The sequence below is a fragment of the Suricata suricatta genome, chromosome 3 (genome assembly GCF_006229205.1).
Source record: "Suricata suricatta isolate VVHF042 chromosome 3, meerkat_22Aug2017_6uvM2_HiC, whole genome shotgun sequence".
NCBI classification, from domain to species: Eukaryota; Metazoa; Chordata; class Mammalia; order Carnivora; family Herpestidae; genus Suricata; species Suricata suricatta.
This window is the reverse complement of record NC_043702.1, coordinates 53,375,788-53,394,262: the sequence shown is the minus strand read 5'-3', so window position 1 is coordinate 53,394,262 and position 18,475 is coordinate 53,375,788. Positions and strand designations below refer to the sequence as shown.

Genomic DNA, 18,475 nt, shown 5'->3' with positions numbered 1-18,475 from the left:
AGACAGAAAAGCACAGAATCCGAAGCAGGCCGCAGGTTCAGCTGTTAGCACAGAGCCTGACTCAGGGGCTCGGACTCACAAACCTCAAGATCATGAACTGAGCTGAAGTTGGATGCCCAACCGAGCCACCTAGGTGCCCCCAGACTGTTATTTCTTAACTTCTCAAGCATTATTTCTTACACTTAAGGAAAAATAAAAACTGGAGACCACCACATTAGGTTGGTTTCAGTGGGAACTTTAAATAGTATACAAAAACTCTTCCCTAAGAGAACTCAAAGTAGTCCATAATCATTCTCTGTGGCTCTACTGTGGCCTGTAAAATGTCTTTGCTGCTGGAAATAGTTCCTAAGTGTTCATGGGTCACTAGTGGTGAGTCCAACTATGGACTTCCTTTCATCCCTCCTTTGATTAAAGTCTATTAATCCATTCCTTCTGGGAGAAGGCTTGGTCTACAACAAAGGTTGAATTTTTAAAAACTGGAAAAGGAGGCCACAATCCCAATGCAATGCCATGAATCTTGTATAAATACCAGTCACACAAACAGACACATTTGCTGTCTTCCTACTATGGACCTTTTTAGGGGAAAACTAGGACTGACTGGTATTTGTAAGGATGCTATAGTTTCTTTTTTCAGGTAGGCAATCTTAAGGGCCCTAATCCATCATTAAGCTTTAGGATAACTATAAAATACCTCTACAGCATACAAACAGGATTCTTGGAGCAGTGTGGCACAAAAGGGCGCTGGGGAGAGGATGCAAAGGCAGGCATTTGCTTGGCTTGTAACAAAGAGAAGAGCTGGATACAAAGTGAAGCAGCATTAATGGCGCGTTCCCTGCTCTGTGCTCCACCAGCCACCGGGTCGAGTTCGCATGAGGAGGGCCCGCTGTCCTCAGGTGCAGGGTCCTCTGCCCAGCACCTCGTCTCAGCCTCTGTCTGCGTGTGCCCGTCAGGGGAAGCTTAGCACTCCAGGCGGGGCTCCCTCCCCCCCTCCTCTGTCCTCCCCTTCTGGCTTCCCTCCGCCCACCCACCTGTGGACCACACTTCAAGGTGCAAGCCCAGGCGTGCTTCCCTGTGCAAACCGACAAACTCTGCCTGAGCTTAAAGGAACAAAAGGATGACGTGGGCTGGCCCGAAGCTGGCCCTTCGGGATGTAGTCATTTTGCAGCAGCAGCTAAGCTGGAGGGTTAGTTTCTGTCTTCCCCTGTGTCCAGGAGGCTGGCAGAGGAGGGCAAGGTGGCCGTCGCCAGCAGCCTTTTCTGGTGCAGCTCTTCCCACTTACTCCGGTTCGCGGCCACTGAGTCCAGCATGGGCTTCAGTTTCACGTTGACCTTTACCAAGGCCTGAAATAAAACAAATAACAGGTGCAGGAGAGAGGAACCTGAGTCACTGACATGGTTTTCTAGCTTTCCCTTGTGAGGAGAATGGAAACACTGCAAGACATGAAACGTGAGGGTTATTCTGGTGAACAGGAGCTATTGACAAGAAGTAAATACGCATGTAATGGCATTGTGCTATATTACTAGAGCCGGTGCAGAAAATGAAAAAGTAAGACAGAGTGGCTATGTACTACTCCCAGGGTGCCAGCCAATTAGATTATGATTCTGCTCTAAATCCACATCAGACAAGACAGGACACAAAATATCTGGCTCACACATGCCTACTAATACGTATATTGTTGCCTGCTCTGGACACCTTCAGATCACAACAGGCCATGAACTTAAAGCTTTACTAAGATACACCTACCATTTAGTCTACCACGTGGCAGGTGGCGTGGGAAGTTCTGGGTGGACTCACCTGAATAAGAAAGGCCAGGTAACATCCTAAAAGAAGAGAAGGTGCTCATTTTTCAAGCTAAGGATCTGGGAGCTGTGCTAAAATGTGAACATGTATGAAGATGGATGCAAAAGAAGAGGAAAAGGAGCGGGAAAGAGAGGGACAGAGGAGCAGCAGAGGGGAAGGAAAAGAACACATAGGCTGAGGCTGGAGGCCAACAGGCCATGAGGTCAGTGAAGCTCAGGATCCAGGGTCTTTTTTGGAGGAGACTCTCCTAAATATTTTCTTTTTTACTTAATTTTGTTGTTTTTGAAAAAGAGTCCCCTACTCCCTAATAGTATAAGTTTCCAGCCTCTGTCATGGAACAGAGCAATGAATAAAGCAAGGATCACGGAGCTGTGCCAGTTAGCCCATGGAAAGGGAGTGTTCCTACTTTATACCTTGGGTCTGTGTTCTGTGGCTACAGATTATACCCCTGGTCCTTTTAGACACCTTGCAGGTGGATCCCATTCATCCCAAGGGGAACAAATCCACTGCAATTTCAGCACACCACCTCCTGAACAGCCTTCTGCAAGCAGGACCTGTGGTTACAGGGTGGTGGATAGCAAAGCCACCAGCAGAAAGAACAGCCCTTCATGTTGAGAGCATACTTCCCTAAGACGACAGTAAATCACCTGTTAGACTTGATTTATCCCCTCAAATAACCCTCACTCCAGAAGAGTAAGGGATAGGAGTAAAGTGCAACTAGATACTAGTTAAGTGGGGGTTGAAAAACCTAGAAGTAACCCAGGAGCCTACTGAGCTGGGAGCCCTTCAACCTGGCCGAAGTGGCAACCCTTCACACGTCTCTTAAACAGAGCACATTCTCTCTCAAGAGTGATATTTGTCCCACAAACCAATGTTTAATTTCACATCAGATGCATTAGTGGAATATGAAAATATTTCATATATGAAAATAAAGCAACATAAAAACTCAGGTAGTGATCAAAGTCCCATTTATCGAGAAAAATGCAGGTGACCATTTTCTATTCATTGCACAGTGCTTTTATTTGGACGATAGTGTAGGGTAGCAACGAATGCCATGGTTTTATTTAGTATAGTTTGGCACTGGCTCCTTTTCACTCTGAGCGAGCCTTTTAATTAAACTGACTACTATAATTCCTATGGAAATTAGTGTTTATGTTATTTTCCTGCTACAAAAGCATTTCTCTAGAACTTATTTTTTTTTAATCCCAGGAGCACAAACTGGAATTTTTTTCTGCCTGAAATGTAATTAAAAACTCATTTGATTACTATATTTCTGGCTCTGTTTTACTTATTAAATTCCTGTAATCAGTTTTCTTTTATGAAGCTGCTGGGAAATGATCTCAAAAGCAACACATTTTTCTCTTCCTTGGCAGGTTCCCGAGCATTTACTAAATTACATTCATAGCACCTGCCCGTGATTCGAATTACTCCACCAATTTATTCCTTAAACCACTTAAGTTTATTTGGCTTAGCCCCAAACAGAGATTTCTTTCCTTTATCTAGCTCTTTGTTCTCCCTCTTGCTTCCTTTGTGGTGAATTAGGAAAAAAAAAAAAAACTTTGGGGGGAGGGCACATGTTTCTCAGCATTCTTTCTTCATTTCATTTTCTCTTTAATTAAACACAGAATTGCCATACTAGAATATCATTTTCCTCTGGCAGGCACTGGGTCTATCTAGGCAAAAGTATCAAAAATCCCATCCTGTGCCATCAGTTAGATCATTGCTCCCACTATTTAGAAAGATAGCGATATTCCTGCAAACTTCTCTCAGCAAGTGACGCCTGATCAGTTCTGTACAAATGCTCATGTCTGTCTAGTTGGACTTGCCCGTCACTTAGCAAAAGAGAAAGGGGACATATCACCTGCCTGCTCACTCTCCATATACATGCGGAAGAACTTAAAATGTTATGTATGTTATGTACATGTACATGGTGCCATCGCAGTGTGTAAACGTGTGTAACTACCTCCCAGGTTGTTCTGACTTTAGAATGTTGTTCCTTATATTGAACTGAAATCCATATCCATGTAACTTCTGCCTAATGGTCCTTGAAACCAGAACGTATTTGAGCAGGGTCGTGTGCTGCTCCATGTGTAAGTCAGAGCTGAGACTGACCTAAAGACCCAAGTTGGGATGTGCCGCTTTTTAACCCTTGGGGCAACTGCATGACTACTGTGGAGGCTCCCAAACTCACATCAGCTCCGCCTGGCCCACCAGAGACACCTTGGGTACTTGCCTGCTCTGGGACAGCCCTGGGCATCTGGTCACCCAAGTGACTGAAGGACCCTACTTTCTTCCTGATTGCACTCACACTCCATTGTTGAGTCCCTTTGTGACCAGCATGTAGGGTTTATTCCACATTTTACTTATGCTTTGAATAAGCGATATGTTCACATAGTACAATGGACACAAAGGGCACAAAAGTAAATATCCCTTCATCCCCTGCCCTCAGACACTTAGTTTCTTTCCCTAGAGACAATGAAACTTAGGGTATCCATCTTTCAAGAACTGTTTTATGTGGGGGCCACATATGAAAGGCTCACAGCTATTAATATCCTCAATGGGGAAAAACTGAGAGCTTTCTCCCTGAGATCAGGAACATGACAGGGATGTCCACTCTCACTGCAGTTGTCAACACAGGGTTAGAAGTCCTAGCCTCAGCAATCAGACAGAAAGAAAGAAAGGGCATCCAAATTGGCAAAGAAGAACTCAAACTTTCACTCTTCGCAGGTGACATGATACTTCCTACAGAAAACCTGAAAGACTTAACCAAAAAGCTGCTAGAGCTGATACATGAATTCAGCAAGTCACAGAATATAAAATCAATGTATAGAAATCAGGTTGCATTACCGCAAAGGAAACAATAAAACTAATAGGCAACTGACAGAATGGGAAAAGATAGTTGCAAATGACCTATCAGGTAAAGGGCTACTATGCAAAACCTATAAGGAACTCACCAAACTGCCCATCCAAAAAACAATCCAGTGAGGAGATGGGCAGAAGACATGAAAGATACTTTTCCCAAGAGGACATCCAGATGGCCAAGAGACACATGATGCTCAGCATCATTCATCATCAGGGAAATACAAATCAAATCCACACTGAGATACCACCTCATGCCACTCAGAGTGGCTAAAATGAACAAACCAGTAGACTATAGATGCTGGCAAGGGTGTGGAGAAACGGGCATCCTCCTACACGGTTGGTGAGAATGTGAACGGGTGCAGCTGCTATGGAAAACAGTGTGGAGGCTCCTCAAAAAATTAACAATAGAACTCCCCTATGACCCAGCAATACCACTGCTGAGGATTTACTCAAGGAATACAGGATCGCTGATGCATAGGGGCCCATGTACCCCAATGTTCATAGCAGCACTGTCAACAATAGTCAAATCATGGAAAGAGCCTAAATGTCCATCAACTGATGAATGGACCAAGAAGATGTGGTTTATATATACAATGGAATACTACATGGCAATAAGAAAGAATTAAATCTGGCCATTTGTAGCAATGTGGATAGAACTCGAGGGTGTTACGCTAAGTGAAATAAGTTAGGCAGAGAAAGACAGATACCATATGTTTTCACCCATATGTGGAACAGAAGAAACTTAACAGAGGACCATTTGGGAAAAGGGAGAGAGGCAAACCATGAGAGACTCTTGAATACTGAGAACAAACTGAGGGCCTATGGAGGTGGGGGAGAGGGGAAGCGGGGTGATGGGCATGGAGGAGGGCACTTGTTGGGATGAGCACTGGATATTATATGGAAACCAACTTGACAATAAACTATAAAAGAAAAAGAAATAAAGGCCCAAACTAGTAAAACAGTAAAGATAAATAAATAAAAATAAAAGCCAATTTGACAATAAATTATATTAAATAAATAATATGTTCTAAATAATTTTAATCAAATTATGAATAATTAATTGCTCAGGCTTACTTTTTTGGGTGATGACAGAAACACACCCAGAGCCACCCCACAAACACTTAGTATTCTTCGATGGAGCTGTTACTGACCTTGGATGGCAAATTTTTACATCTATAAATAATCCTGAACAACTTGCTCTGTGAAAATTTCTTCCTCTTTTACAGAGTAAGACAAAAATGCTAATTATGAAAATGCATAGAAAATTAATGATCTGTATGAAGATGGTTTAAAAATCTTGAACTTTGGCTAAACATATGTTGTTTATTCAGACAGTTCTTCTCTACTCATCTTGAACACTATAAAGTCCCATGATGAAAGATTCAGCTAGTCATTATCCCCTCATGAGTATATGGTATTTGGATACATAATCACATAACATCTTTACAAGGTATAAGTATCTATAAACACCATTTCATGGATTGGTCAATATGATGCTTATCAACATTGGAAAAAAAAAGTCTAGATTTTATAAGAAGTCTGTAAGAATGAAGGTTACACAAAATTCATTTGCTTTATCAGCTACTCTGGCTATAAAAATAACTTCATGGGCTCTCACTAGAGGGCTGGAGAACAAACTGGTGGAAGCTATAGAAATGAAGGGGATGAGAAAACAATAATAGAGTATTTGTGCTCTTGGCTACCTGACTCCTTAGAGCTCCTCCTTGACTCTATGCCCAGAGGACGTTGTACCTTTGGGCAAGCTTCCTGGGGAAGGTGCATCTAGTCTAGGTTGAGCTGGTAGAGCCAGCCATGAAGCCTGAGGCTTTAGAATGCATGGATGACCTTTTGGCTGGTATTTAACTTGAACCCACTGGAACTGGTCTGACCTCAGAGTAGACTACGCCTATATCTACAATAAAGTATGATTAAGAATAAAAGTAGAATTATTTATAAGATGCAGTGAGAATGCTAACCTCATTTTTCAGCTGAGGAAATCAAGGCTGAGCTAATAAATGACAGATCCAGGATTTGAACATAAAAAAAAGAAATCAAGTTGCATTTCTATATAACAATAATGAAGCAGCAGAAAGAGAAAGCAAAGAATCGATCCCATTTACAATTGCACGAAAACCCATAAAATACCTAGGAATAAACCTAACCCAAAAGGTAAAAGATAAGTATGCTGAGAACTATAGAAAGCTTATAAAAGAATTGAAGAAGACACAAAGAAATGGGAAAACATTCCATGTTCATGAATTAGAAGAACAAATAATTGTTAAAATGTTGATACTACCCAAAGCAAATTACGCATTCAATGCAATCCCTATCAAAATAACACCAGCATTCTTCTCAGAGCAAGAACAAACAATCCTAAAATTTGTATGAAACCAGAAAAGACCCCAAATAGCCAAAGTCATATTGAAGAAGAAAACCAAAGCAGGAGGCATCATAATCCCAGACTTTAGCCTCTACTCCAAAGCTGTAATCATCAAGACAGCACAAAAACAGCACACAGATCAATGGAATAGAATAAAGAACCCAGAAATGAACCTACAAATATATGGCCAACTCACCTTTGACAAAGCCGGGAAGCATATCCAATGGAAAAATAGACAGTCGCTTTAATAAATGGTGCTGGGAGAACTGGACAGCAACATGCAGAAGAATGAAACTGGACCACTTTCTTACACCACACACAAAAATACACTTAAAATGGATGGAAGACCTAAATGTGAGACAGGAAACCATCAAAATCCTACAGGAGAAAACAGGCAGCAACCTTTGACCTCAGCTGCAGCAACTTCTTACTTGACATGTCTCGGGAGGCAAGGGAAACAAAAGCAAAAATTAACAACTGGGATCTCATCAAGATAAAAAGCTTCTGCACAGCAAAGGAAACAATCAAGAAAGGTAACTGAAAGAATGGGAGAAGATATTTGCAAATGGCATATCAGATAAGTGTTAGTATCCAAAATGTATCACTTATCAAACTCAGCACTCGAAAGAAATAATCCAGTGAAGAAATGGGCAAAAGACATGAAAAGGCACTTTTCTAAAGAAGACAAGCAGATGGCAAACAGGCACATGAAACGATGCTCAACATCACTCATCATCAGGGAAATATAAATCAAACCCACAATGAGATATACTTCACACCAGTCAGAATAGCTAAAATTAACAACTCAGGAAACAACAGATGTTGGCGATTATGTGGAGAAAGGGGAACCCTTTTGTACTGTTGGTGGGAATGCAAACTGGTGCAGCCACTCTAGACAACAGTGTGGACGTTCCTTAAAAACTTAAAAATAGACCTACTATATGACCCAGCAATTACACTACTAGGAATTTATCCAAAGGATATAAATATGCTGATTTGAAGGGGCACATGCATGCCAATGTTTATAGCAGCATTATCAACAATATCCAAATGATGGAAAGAGCCAAAGTGTCCATCAACTGATGAATGGATTAAGAAGATGTGGCACATATGTATATATCCACAATGGAATACTACTTAGTGATGAAAAAGAACGAAATCTTGCCATTTGCAATAACATGGATGGTACTGGAGGGTATTATGCTATGTGAAATGAGTCAGGCAGAGAAAGACAAGTATATGATTTCACTCATATGTCAAACTTGAGAAACTCAACAGATGAACAAGGGGAAGAGAAGGAAAAATAAGTTACAAACAGAGAACAAACAGGGTTGTTGGAGGGGTGCTGGGTATAGGGTGGGTTAAATGGGTGACGGGCATTAAGAAGGGCACTTTTCAGGGTGAGCACTGGGTGTCATATGTAAGAGATGAATCTACCCTTGAAGCCAAGATTATACTGTATGTTAACTAACTTTAATTTAAAAAAGAAAAAGGAAAAGAAACATTTTATGCAGGCTCCTGGGTAGTTCAGTTAGTTAGCTTCTGACTCTTGATTTGAGCTTAGGTCAAGATCTTGCAGTTTGTGAGTTTGAGTCCCGTGTTAAGCTCTGTGCTGATAGTTTGGGGCCTGCTTGGGATTCTCTCTCTCTCTCTCTCTCTCTCTCTCTCTCTCTCTTTCTCTCTCTCTGTGCCCCTGGCCAACATGTACATGGGCACTCTCTCTCTTTCTAAAAATAAACAAACATTAAAAGTGAAACATTTTATATATATATGTAAGCACATATAAAAATATATATACATACATATGTATATAGGTATATATCTGATGCAGTATACCTATGTATAATGCACATGTGTATGTGTATAATTAAGCTGGTTTCCCTACCATTTCAGATATTTCTTTCAGAGATAGAATGAAATCAAAACTTTGAGAAGCATTATTATGAAGCTTGAGTGAGCCCAAGGGTACCGTGTAGAAATTAGTATACCTGAAGTATGGAGAGGAGAGGGACCAAATTCTAATTTTCTATTGTTATGACACTGAGTGTTTCTTCTGCAGAACTTAATCTGCTGTGAATCTCATCTCTTGTAGTTTTCCTCTGAAAAACAGTTAAGCTTCATTTCTAGAAGTGTAAGTTGAGCATTTCTTATATCTTCCATACTCTGTTTATCATGCTTGGTCTTTTCTCTACCCTTTGAACATATAAAACACAATAAATGCCTTCATGTCTTTCTCAATTCTATGATCTGTATCATCTGTATGAATTGATTCTATGATCTGTATCATCTGTATGAATTGATTTTTCTCATTATTACGAGCCATGTTTTCTTGCTTCTTTGCATGCCTGGTAATTCTCAATTGGATATTAGGCATGGTGAATTTTATGTTGTTGGGTGGTGGATTTTTATTTGCTTATCTATTTATTTATGTTTGCATTTCTTTAAACATTTTTCAGTTTTGTTCTGGAGAGCAATTAGGTTACCTGGAAATTATTTGGTCCTTTGAGGCTTGCTTTTAAGCGTTGCTAGGTAGTGCTCCCTTTGGCAGCACATATACTAAAATTGGAAGCGTTGCTAGGTAGGTCCAGGGCAGCCTTTAGTCTGGGGTTAATTTGGGTCCACAACTGAGACAATAATCTTCTGAGAACCAGACCCAGCACCTCATATATTTCAAGGTCTTTCTTTAATATTCTGGCTGTGGGGGCATGGATGATTCCTCAGCCCGTGGGGGCTCTGAGGATTATTCTCCTTGCTCCTCCTTGCTGCTCTTTCCTCGGCCTCAGCATTCCCCACATGCACGTGGGGAACAGCACTGAAGACTCACAGGGGTGCTCTGCAGATCTCTGGAACTCTTTCTTGTGTAATTATCTCTTCCTTGTCCTCTTTTCTGGGAACGCCAGCCCCTGGGCCTCTGCAGGCTTCTGGCTGTGCGTCCTCAGCTCAGTGAGCCCGCTGGGCTCCGGTTGGGATTCCCTCCCTGTGCGGTGGCGCAGAAGCTGTCTCCAGGATTAAATAGTAAGCTAAGATCATCATAGGGCTCACTCCATTTGTTCCCCTCTCTCAGGAATCTCTATTGTGCGGCTTGCTGCCTGTTTCCACTGTCTGTAAACTTTGTTTCATGGTTTCCCCCCATCACTCTTTCATGGCCAGCAGTGGAAGTCTCTTACCATTGGTTTTAAATAGTTCTGTTTTGAAGACTCTCCCATGAGCTCCCATGGAGAGTGGAAATAAGGCTTTTCATCTTTGCATCTCTAGCTCCCACCACAGTGACTCCAGGGAATAACAGCCTTTCCTCTTTGTCCACAGAGCAGTGGCAGGAAGAATGGGCAAGGCTAGGGCAGCTGCCAGTGGCCGAGTGTGGGGTCAGGATGTTCTGACCTGCCACAGAGCCCTGCTGTAAAAACAAACCCAGAATGACCCTCTTGGGAAATGAATATAGTGTTCTCTTATTACCATTATTCTGGAGACCGTGTTTTTATCAGCTTGCCAAGCTGCTAGGAGTCAGATTCTGGCCCTGCTTTCATTCTGCCATCATGATCCACCTCTGCTATCGTCTGGCCCAGTGTGTGCTTGTTCTTGACCACAACCCCTTCTCAGAACCCAACTACCGGACAATGGGGCAGATGTGGGACAAGGGAATAAACAAAGAGAAGGCCACGTTCTTAGAAAAAGTTACTTACTCCTATCCTCTGTTGCTGGAAGTGGGGGCGGGGGGCAAAAAGGAATACCAGCAATTTAAAACCACATTTGTCTTTGAATTTGGAAATATCCAACTATGTCATTAGTACTTTTCAGAACTTTGAGGGAGTTATCTGAGCTGACTATTCATTTATTTTTTAAAAAGATCAAAGAGAGATGTGTTCACTTCCTTTGGTTGAATTATATATTTTCAGAGTGCTGGCACTAAGACTTAGTATTTGCTGCCTTCCCCCATCTCCACCTTACCCAAGAGAAATATTCAGACACTAAGAAGTACAGTACATGGTAGAAAAGAATGAATGTAAAGGATTTCTTTAATATCAGTATTTGATAAAATATAAAATTAGACTCGGAGCACATCTCGACTGAGATCATATCCTTATCATGAAGATATGATCACTTTACTACCACGATTATTTACTTTCTGAGTGAAAATGCCAAAAAGCCCATTTAGGGTTGGTATTTTGAAACAGAAAACCACTGATGGTATGACCAGCTGGTGTCCTCTCTGCTCAGACCTTCAACAGGAAGGGCAAGAGAGCACACGAGTGGTGGCAGGCCAGGAGATTCTCTTGAATTCATGCGACTGGATGGTCACACGTGCAAAGATCTCTGGGGAAAAAAAGGAGGCTTCTCCTTAAGGTACGTGACTTCAGAAAGAAGTGGCCAATTGCAGGACCAAAGCCAAACTCTTAAATTGTTGAGCTGCTGGCTTTCTGGGTTCCCAAAGGTCAAGATTATTCATGGTTCAACCTGACACATTCGTGGATTTTACGTGCCACGCTGCACTGCGGCAGTTGGCTAAGAATCCTGTCTGGCCTGCCAGGCTCCTGCTCTTCTGTCGTGTTGCAAGGGCCAGAGGCAGTGAGTGCTTGTTGAGAATGGAACTCATCGCCTCCTCCAAACCTTCCTTTGCTGTTCCGTTTGTTGTCTCAGAGCTGAGCACCATCAGCTCCACCTAACTGCTCAAGAGGAGATCTATGGGACATGCGTGATGTTTCCCTCTTGTCCCCATGTCCAAACTATCACCAAGTCCTGTCAATCCTGCTTCCAAGTGTCTTTGTGTGTCAGTCTCTTGCCATGTCTACAACCCTGGCTTTGATTACCGTCATTTTCTCAACCGCTCTAATCTGGCTGCCCACCTCCCCCCACCAACCCCGTTCAATTAACTGCCCACATTGTAGCCCCAGATCCCAGCTCACCACTCTCTACCCTGAGCCTTTCCGTTGCTCCCATTTGATATGGCTGTGCTGGAAGACCCTACCTGAGAACTATGGTATTAAAGGAGAATGAAATCCAGAAGCAAAACAGAAGAATAAAAAGCCCCCATAAAACCGAAGGAAAAGCATCATTTTGAAATGCCAAAATAATCCCATCAGGTTTTCTAGAAAACCTGTAATTCACATCTTTCTATGCATTTTAACATTTTCCTGGGTAGAAAACTGTAAGCCAATGTTTGGCAGGGGAGTAGCTGAAGTGGTAGCCACTACGTGTGAGAGCAGACGGTGCTGGCTGCGGGGTCCAGATGGGAGGTGGCAGACAGATCCCTCCTAACCCCGCTCCTCCCTCCCCAGTCCAATGGCCTCTGAAACTCAAGGTTGTGTAAAATTAATTTGCATTAAATTGCTTAAGATAACGTATTAACTGCCATAGGAGGCTTCCAGCAGTTTTTAAAATTCGTTTTGAAAAACAAATAATCAAACAATAATGGTGAACACAGAAGCCAGCCAGCCAGGATTGCTTTGAATACCTGTTTTTAAACCTTCACATTAAAGATACCAGCTTTAAAATAAATCTTTAGTGTGTAATTTGCTAAAGTCAGAAAGTTAATAATAATCATTTACATATGTTATACACTTAACTATGCCAGGCACGATGTCCGCCTGGGTTCTTCCCAGGCTAGAAGGCAACGGACTTCAGGGGGCTCTAGTTTTATGACTTCTGCCCCCTTTGAGGACAGAGGCATTTACTCTGCCAAGGTCTGTGTTTTCTCTACCAGAGACTGCTGGTAGCCATCCCAGTATGCATTTCAGCCTCCCCTGAGCTTAGGAATGGTTGGGAAGCTGTAAGCAGAATTCAAGAGGAAGAGTTTCTGAGAAAATTCTTATGTGGGGGTTTATTCAGCTGGAAGGCACATCCTTTTGTTCTTGGTCCTATCTCCTTCTTGATGCTGGAATATTACCAGGACGCTGGAGCGATAGTGGCCACCTTGTAACTATTAGCGACCTTGAGTATGGCAGCCATGTGCTAGGGAAAGGTAAACAGGGCCTGGGTTTCTGATGGCTGTGGAACTACTACATCGTGGCAGTATAGAGTGGAATTCTCTGGATTCTTTTGAATCAGAGAGAAAAAGAAATTTCTATTTTGTTTAAACTATTGTGATTTCAGATCTCTGTTACTAGTAGCTGCATGCAATTCCTAATTGAGAGAACTGATGTCATGTTGGAGGTCTCTATTTTCTGTCGAACTGTGGAGATGTCAGAGAATTCTACACATCTTGATACTTGACCAAGTTGATCCCTGCATTGGGGAGTTATGAGTTAACTTTTTATGGCAGTGGGTTATAAGTGAACTGTAAGCGACAGCAAAGGCTATATACTGTCCCTTCACCTTTCCTCTGATAATGGAATCCATTCCATGTGTTCTGAGTAGTCACATAATTCATGCCTGACCAACAAGAACGTCCCAGTGATTGGTTTACGAATGAGGCTGTGGCCCAAGCCAAGGAAATCAGAGCTCTCTCTAGGTTTTACTGGAACTACAGGAAATGAGGTTTTCCTTTTCCTTTTGTTTGATAATACCTATTACAAACATGTGACCTTAGAGCTGCCAACACGTGTGAGGAAAGCCTGGTTGAGAATGAAGCCAAAACAGAAGTAGGAGGCAGAGAAAAGACAGAGATGTCTTATGGTATCCTTTGAATCTCCTGGCCCCAGCTCTATGCCACCCAGCCAACTGTGCCTCTGAGTTCCCCCATTCCTTGAGCCAATCAATTTTCTTTTCTGCTCAGACTAATTTGAGTGAGTTTGAGCTCCAAGTGGTCTTTTACTGTTGTCCCTTACTTTTCTCTGTCACCCCCAGAAATTACCTGCGATTGAGACCTCCCATCAAACTTTGAACTGGTGGCTGGCATAAGGAAGTCTCAGCTTCCTCAGCACACAAAGTTGCCGCTGACACTCACTGGGCAGCGCTCTATACCCAAATTAATGAGGGTCAGAGATCAGCTAGCAGTTATGCCCATTCTTTTTGAACCCCCAGAGTCTGCCAAACAGACCCTTTAAAAGGTTGCTTGTTCTTAGCCTGCCATGTTATGGGGACCCAGAAAATGCTAACAGTGGATGCCAACTCTCTCTGGTGGCAAAGTCAGCAGGCCTATGGAATTTCAGCTTCCAAGGAAGGAGTACTCTGAGGAATTGGGAGGCGGCATCCAGGCAGCCTGGATTTTCCCTGTGGACTAGGTGAGCTATGACCGAAAGGACAAACAGCAACTCGCCATTACTTCCTCCTTAATGGCAGTTCAATATTACCCCATGTTTGGCATGTTGAGTGAGATGCTCTTTCCATTCAAGAAAACTATTTCTCTATATACATGATACCTGCTCTGTAGATCTGTTACTATTCAGCAGTAACAGACTGGCTGGTTCAAATTTTGCAAATGCCAAAAAAGATTGTCAGATCTTTCTGAAAAATTTTAGTGATATTTGAGACCTTAAAGCCTAAATTACGTGTGGTAGTTACCCAAATAGCAGTAAAGATGATAGAGCCACAGAGGTAATGCTTAGTATGCAAGTACACAAGCCTGTTAGAATCCAGTGTAAGAATGATTCAGATCTGTAATCAGAATCCTGAGGGCACAGTCTGGCCAAGTGATAACACTGATGTTTGTAGCATCAATGTCTAATATCCTGAAAGCTAATTATAGTACTAGTAATAACTTAGAAAGCGATCCTTTTCTTTCCAAGGTGTGAAGCAGTTACTTATGAAAATGACAAAGCAAAAATGCACGACAGCAATTTTCTTTCTCTCTTTTCCTTCCTTTTCCGTCGTTTCCTTCCTGACCTCTCAGGTCACTTGTTTTGCTTATTTTACTTATATGCTCAAGGGATTCCTTTGTGGAAAATGATATTTACAAATGACATTAACATTCTGAATTAATGAGGCAGGAATTTTAGTCTCTTTGGACTAACAGCATTGTTCTTTTCATTAGGTAGGGCAGGAGTCTTAAACTCAAACGTCTACCGGGCCAGGCCAGGACTGTTAATGAGAGAAATGGGCTGCATGAGACAGTTGGAGTGGGGAGACCTATGGCAAATGGGACGTTTTACAGTTTTAAAAACAGCATTCGACTGAATAAAACACGTCTGCGGGCTGAATCTCTTCTGGGTGCTGCCCAGCTGCCTGTTGGGATAGGCAGTAAGACCCATCCCGGCCCAAATAAACAAACTCCTGAGTACTGAATGCGTCCCATGCCCCAGGCTCCACACCAGGACCTCCCCAGACATGAGCTGATGAAACATCACAACAGTGCTGTGAGACTGGTGTTGTGGATCCTGTTTTGACAGATGAGGAACCTTAGACTAGGGAAATTAAGTTAAAGGAGCCAAAGCGTACATGGTAAACATAGAGCAGAGCTGAGAGGTCAGAGGTGGCCTGACCAAGTACAAAGTCCACGGGATCTTCCCACAAGGGCCTCACTGGGACACTGGTAATAACAAGAGTCTCTCTCACCTACTGCTGTGGCAGGAGAGTGGAGTGACTCTTGTTCTGGTGTTCGGGAATTGTCTCAGGACAAATCTACAGGAGGGAGACGGCCTCACTGGGGGATGAAGAAACACCACCTCCCAAACATTAGGCGTAGACAGTGAATCTTCTACCTGTGACTCATCTACTCTGCTCTGCCCTGGGAAAATAAAACAAGGGTTTTAAGTAGTAAATAACAGGCAGGCTCAAAGACAGCTCACGTAAATGGGAGCAAGGAGAACCCATCTCTTCTGTTATAATGAGCCCCTCTAGGATACTGTCCTAGGTTATCCTGTTGGTTGAGTTTTCAGAGTACATTGGTAGCTAATCAATCATGTTCACTGTGTAGGCAACATCTGACTTGGAAGGAACAGCTGCTGACCCAGAAGCCACAGCCTTTGATGAATGGGGCTTCACAGGAGAGGGTGGTTGGAACGTGTAACTAAAACACAGCCACATGGTAACAATCCACCTCTCCAGGCACCAGAATGTTTTCCGGTAAAACTATGCCACCTGAGATTTTATAGAAATATATAATATAATGTCTATTATTTTTTTTCCAAGTTCAATGTGTAAGAAAGACCATTTAAACATTTTTAGTTGGCTAAGCTACAAGCATTTGCTTACTATACATTTTGTGTATATTTCTCACGTACCTTGAGGCCTAGGGTTCTCTGGACATAATGGATGGGGTGCCTGTGTGGGAGAGGGTTGTACAAATATGGAATCGAAACCCCATGCCCTTGCTGCGAATGGTGTTCTGAGAAAGGTACCATGGGGCCTTCAGGAATGGATTCTAGAATACTCTATTACCATTTGCTCTTCTATTTCTTAGCTTATTTTTGAGAGTCTCAAAAGAGTCGAAACACTAATTATCGGTACTGACGAACTCCTTAGCAAGCACCATGCAAATGAATGTGGAACATTTCTTGGGAGGCTTTAGAAGCGGCTCTCGTGCCCAGTACCACACAGACTCGGGTTTGAGTCCCGGAGGTGCATCCCCCCGTCCCAGATCGACAGAGGGCGGATTCTCACACAGCATCCATGAGAAACGCAAGATCCTTGGGACAAAAATCCTCTTACTCTGGTGGTGTCTCTCCATATAGTATGAGAATTCTTTTCCTTAATTTTATAAGATAATAAAGAAAGTGAGATTTTTGGAGAGAAAGAATAGGAAGACAAGAAAAGAAATATTGTACGTAGACCACTGAGTGTATGAGGAGGGTGGTGTTTCACTAACTGGCCTTCTCTTTGTCCAAAGAAAGAGGCATCTGTCCACTTGAAGACCTGGTTGAGGGCACGTTACTGTGGCTCTTCTTTAACTACATTGCTAAGTTCCCCAAAAGCTAAGGTATGGGAGATGTTTGTATGTGTGGGGACAGCAGAACCAAAGCCCTGAATATTTTTTATTACATTATTAAGGTACAGTTTAAGGATGGGAACATTAGGATTTTATAAATAGAAACTTCTATTTTCTATCTTTTCAATGTTGGTTTTCCAGTAATTTGCCTTTCAAACACTGAGCATTTAAAGTTAAATAAGCATCTGAGGGGCGCCTGGGTGGCTCAGTTGGTTAAGTACCCGACTTCGGCTCAGGTCATGATTTCCACGGTTCATGGGTTTGAGACCCACATCAGCCTCTGTACTGACAGCTCAGAGCCTGGAGCCTGCTTCAGATTCTGTGTCTCCTTCTCTCTCTGCCCCTTCTCCCCTCATGCTCTGTCCCTCAAAAATAAACATTAAAAAAATTAAATTAAATTGAATTAAATAAGCATCCGAATAAAACAACAAATTAGATTGGTTTTTGAACTAAATTCTAAAGTTTCTATGAAAGATAACCAAGAGTACTTAGAAAATACTGAAAGATTACTGCTAAAGGTGAAACAAGGCTTATCATTAAAATATAAGAGATATTAATTGAAGTAGTGTGACTAGGTGACAGAACAGAATAGAAAAACTAAGAATAGAATTAAACTTAAAGAAATTTAAGAGTATGATAGAGGTGACATTTTATTTATTTTTTTGGATGTTTTTATTTATTTTTGAGACAAAGAGGAAGCATGAGCAGGGGAGGGGCAGAGAGAGAGGGAGACAGGGACCACGCTGACATCAGAGAACCCAATACAAGGCTCGAACTCACCAGTGGTGAGATCAGGACCTAAGCCAAAGTCAGAGGCTTAGCTGACTGAGCTAGCCAGGAGCTCCTCGGTGACCTTTTAAGTCCTAAGGAAAAGGACTAGTCAAAGCTGATGGGAGAACTGGGGAGCCATCTGAAAACCTGAAGTTGGAATCTGACCTCAAATTTACATCCAACAAAATGAAGTATAACCAGATGAATCAGAGATACAAATATATATAAAGAAAACATGCATAAAATACTAAAAGATGGCCTGGGAAATTTTTTTTTAAATTTTATCATTTTGCAACACGAAAATAATGCCCTGTGTGACATAAAATCCAGCAGCCATAAAAGAAAAGATACATGAATTTGACTACATAAAATCAATGTATTTCTTTATCACATAAACAAAGTGAAAAGGTAAATGACAACCTGCGGAAAATATTTGCCACTTTGGCCACAGATAAAGGTCTATATCTTTCAGATACAGTGAGCCCCTCCAAATGAAAAAGAAATGACCATCAGCCTACTAGAAAACCAGGCAAAAGTATGAAGAGATTACAGAAAAAATAGAAATGGCTCCTAAGTAAATGAGTCTATACTAAAGATATGATCGGACTCATTTATGATATGGAAAATGCAAATAAAAGCCACAATGAGATATTTTTACACTATCAAATTGGCAAAATTCCAGAAGTTTGAAAACACAGCATATTGTTAAGGGTGTGGAGAGAGAGGCACCTCGCATATTGCTGGTGAGAATATAAATTGGTGCATTCACACTCCACAGAGGGAAAGTTGGCAATATCTATCAAAATTTCAAATGCCTGTATACCAAATGGGCAGTAATTCTACTTTTGAGTATGTATCCTACA

The 18,475-nt window shown here is 42.0% G+C and overlaps 1 protein-coding gene across 1 annotated transcript in view; it reads right to left on the bottom strand.

The window, feature by feature from the left end:
- Window positions 1-1,003: 1,003 nt before the first annotated feature.
- Window positions 1,004-18,475, bottom strand: part of PDE11A (phosphodiesterase 11A) — a 350,510-nt gene continuing 333,038 nt past the window's right edge. Inside the window, exon 20 of the mRNA XM_029934333.1 lies at window positions 1,004-1,340. Coding sequence (XP_029790193.1) covers window positions 1,185-1,340 — 156 coding nt within the window. The 3' untranslated portion in view covers window positions 1,004-1,184. The remainder of the gene's footprint in view (window positions 1,341-18,475) is intronic.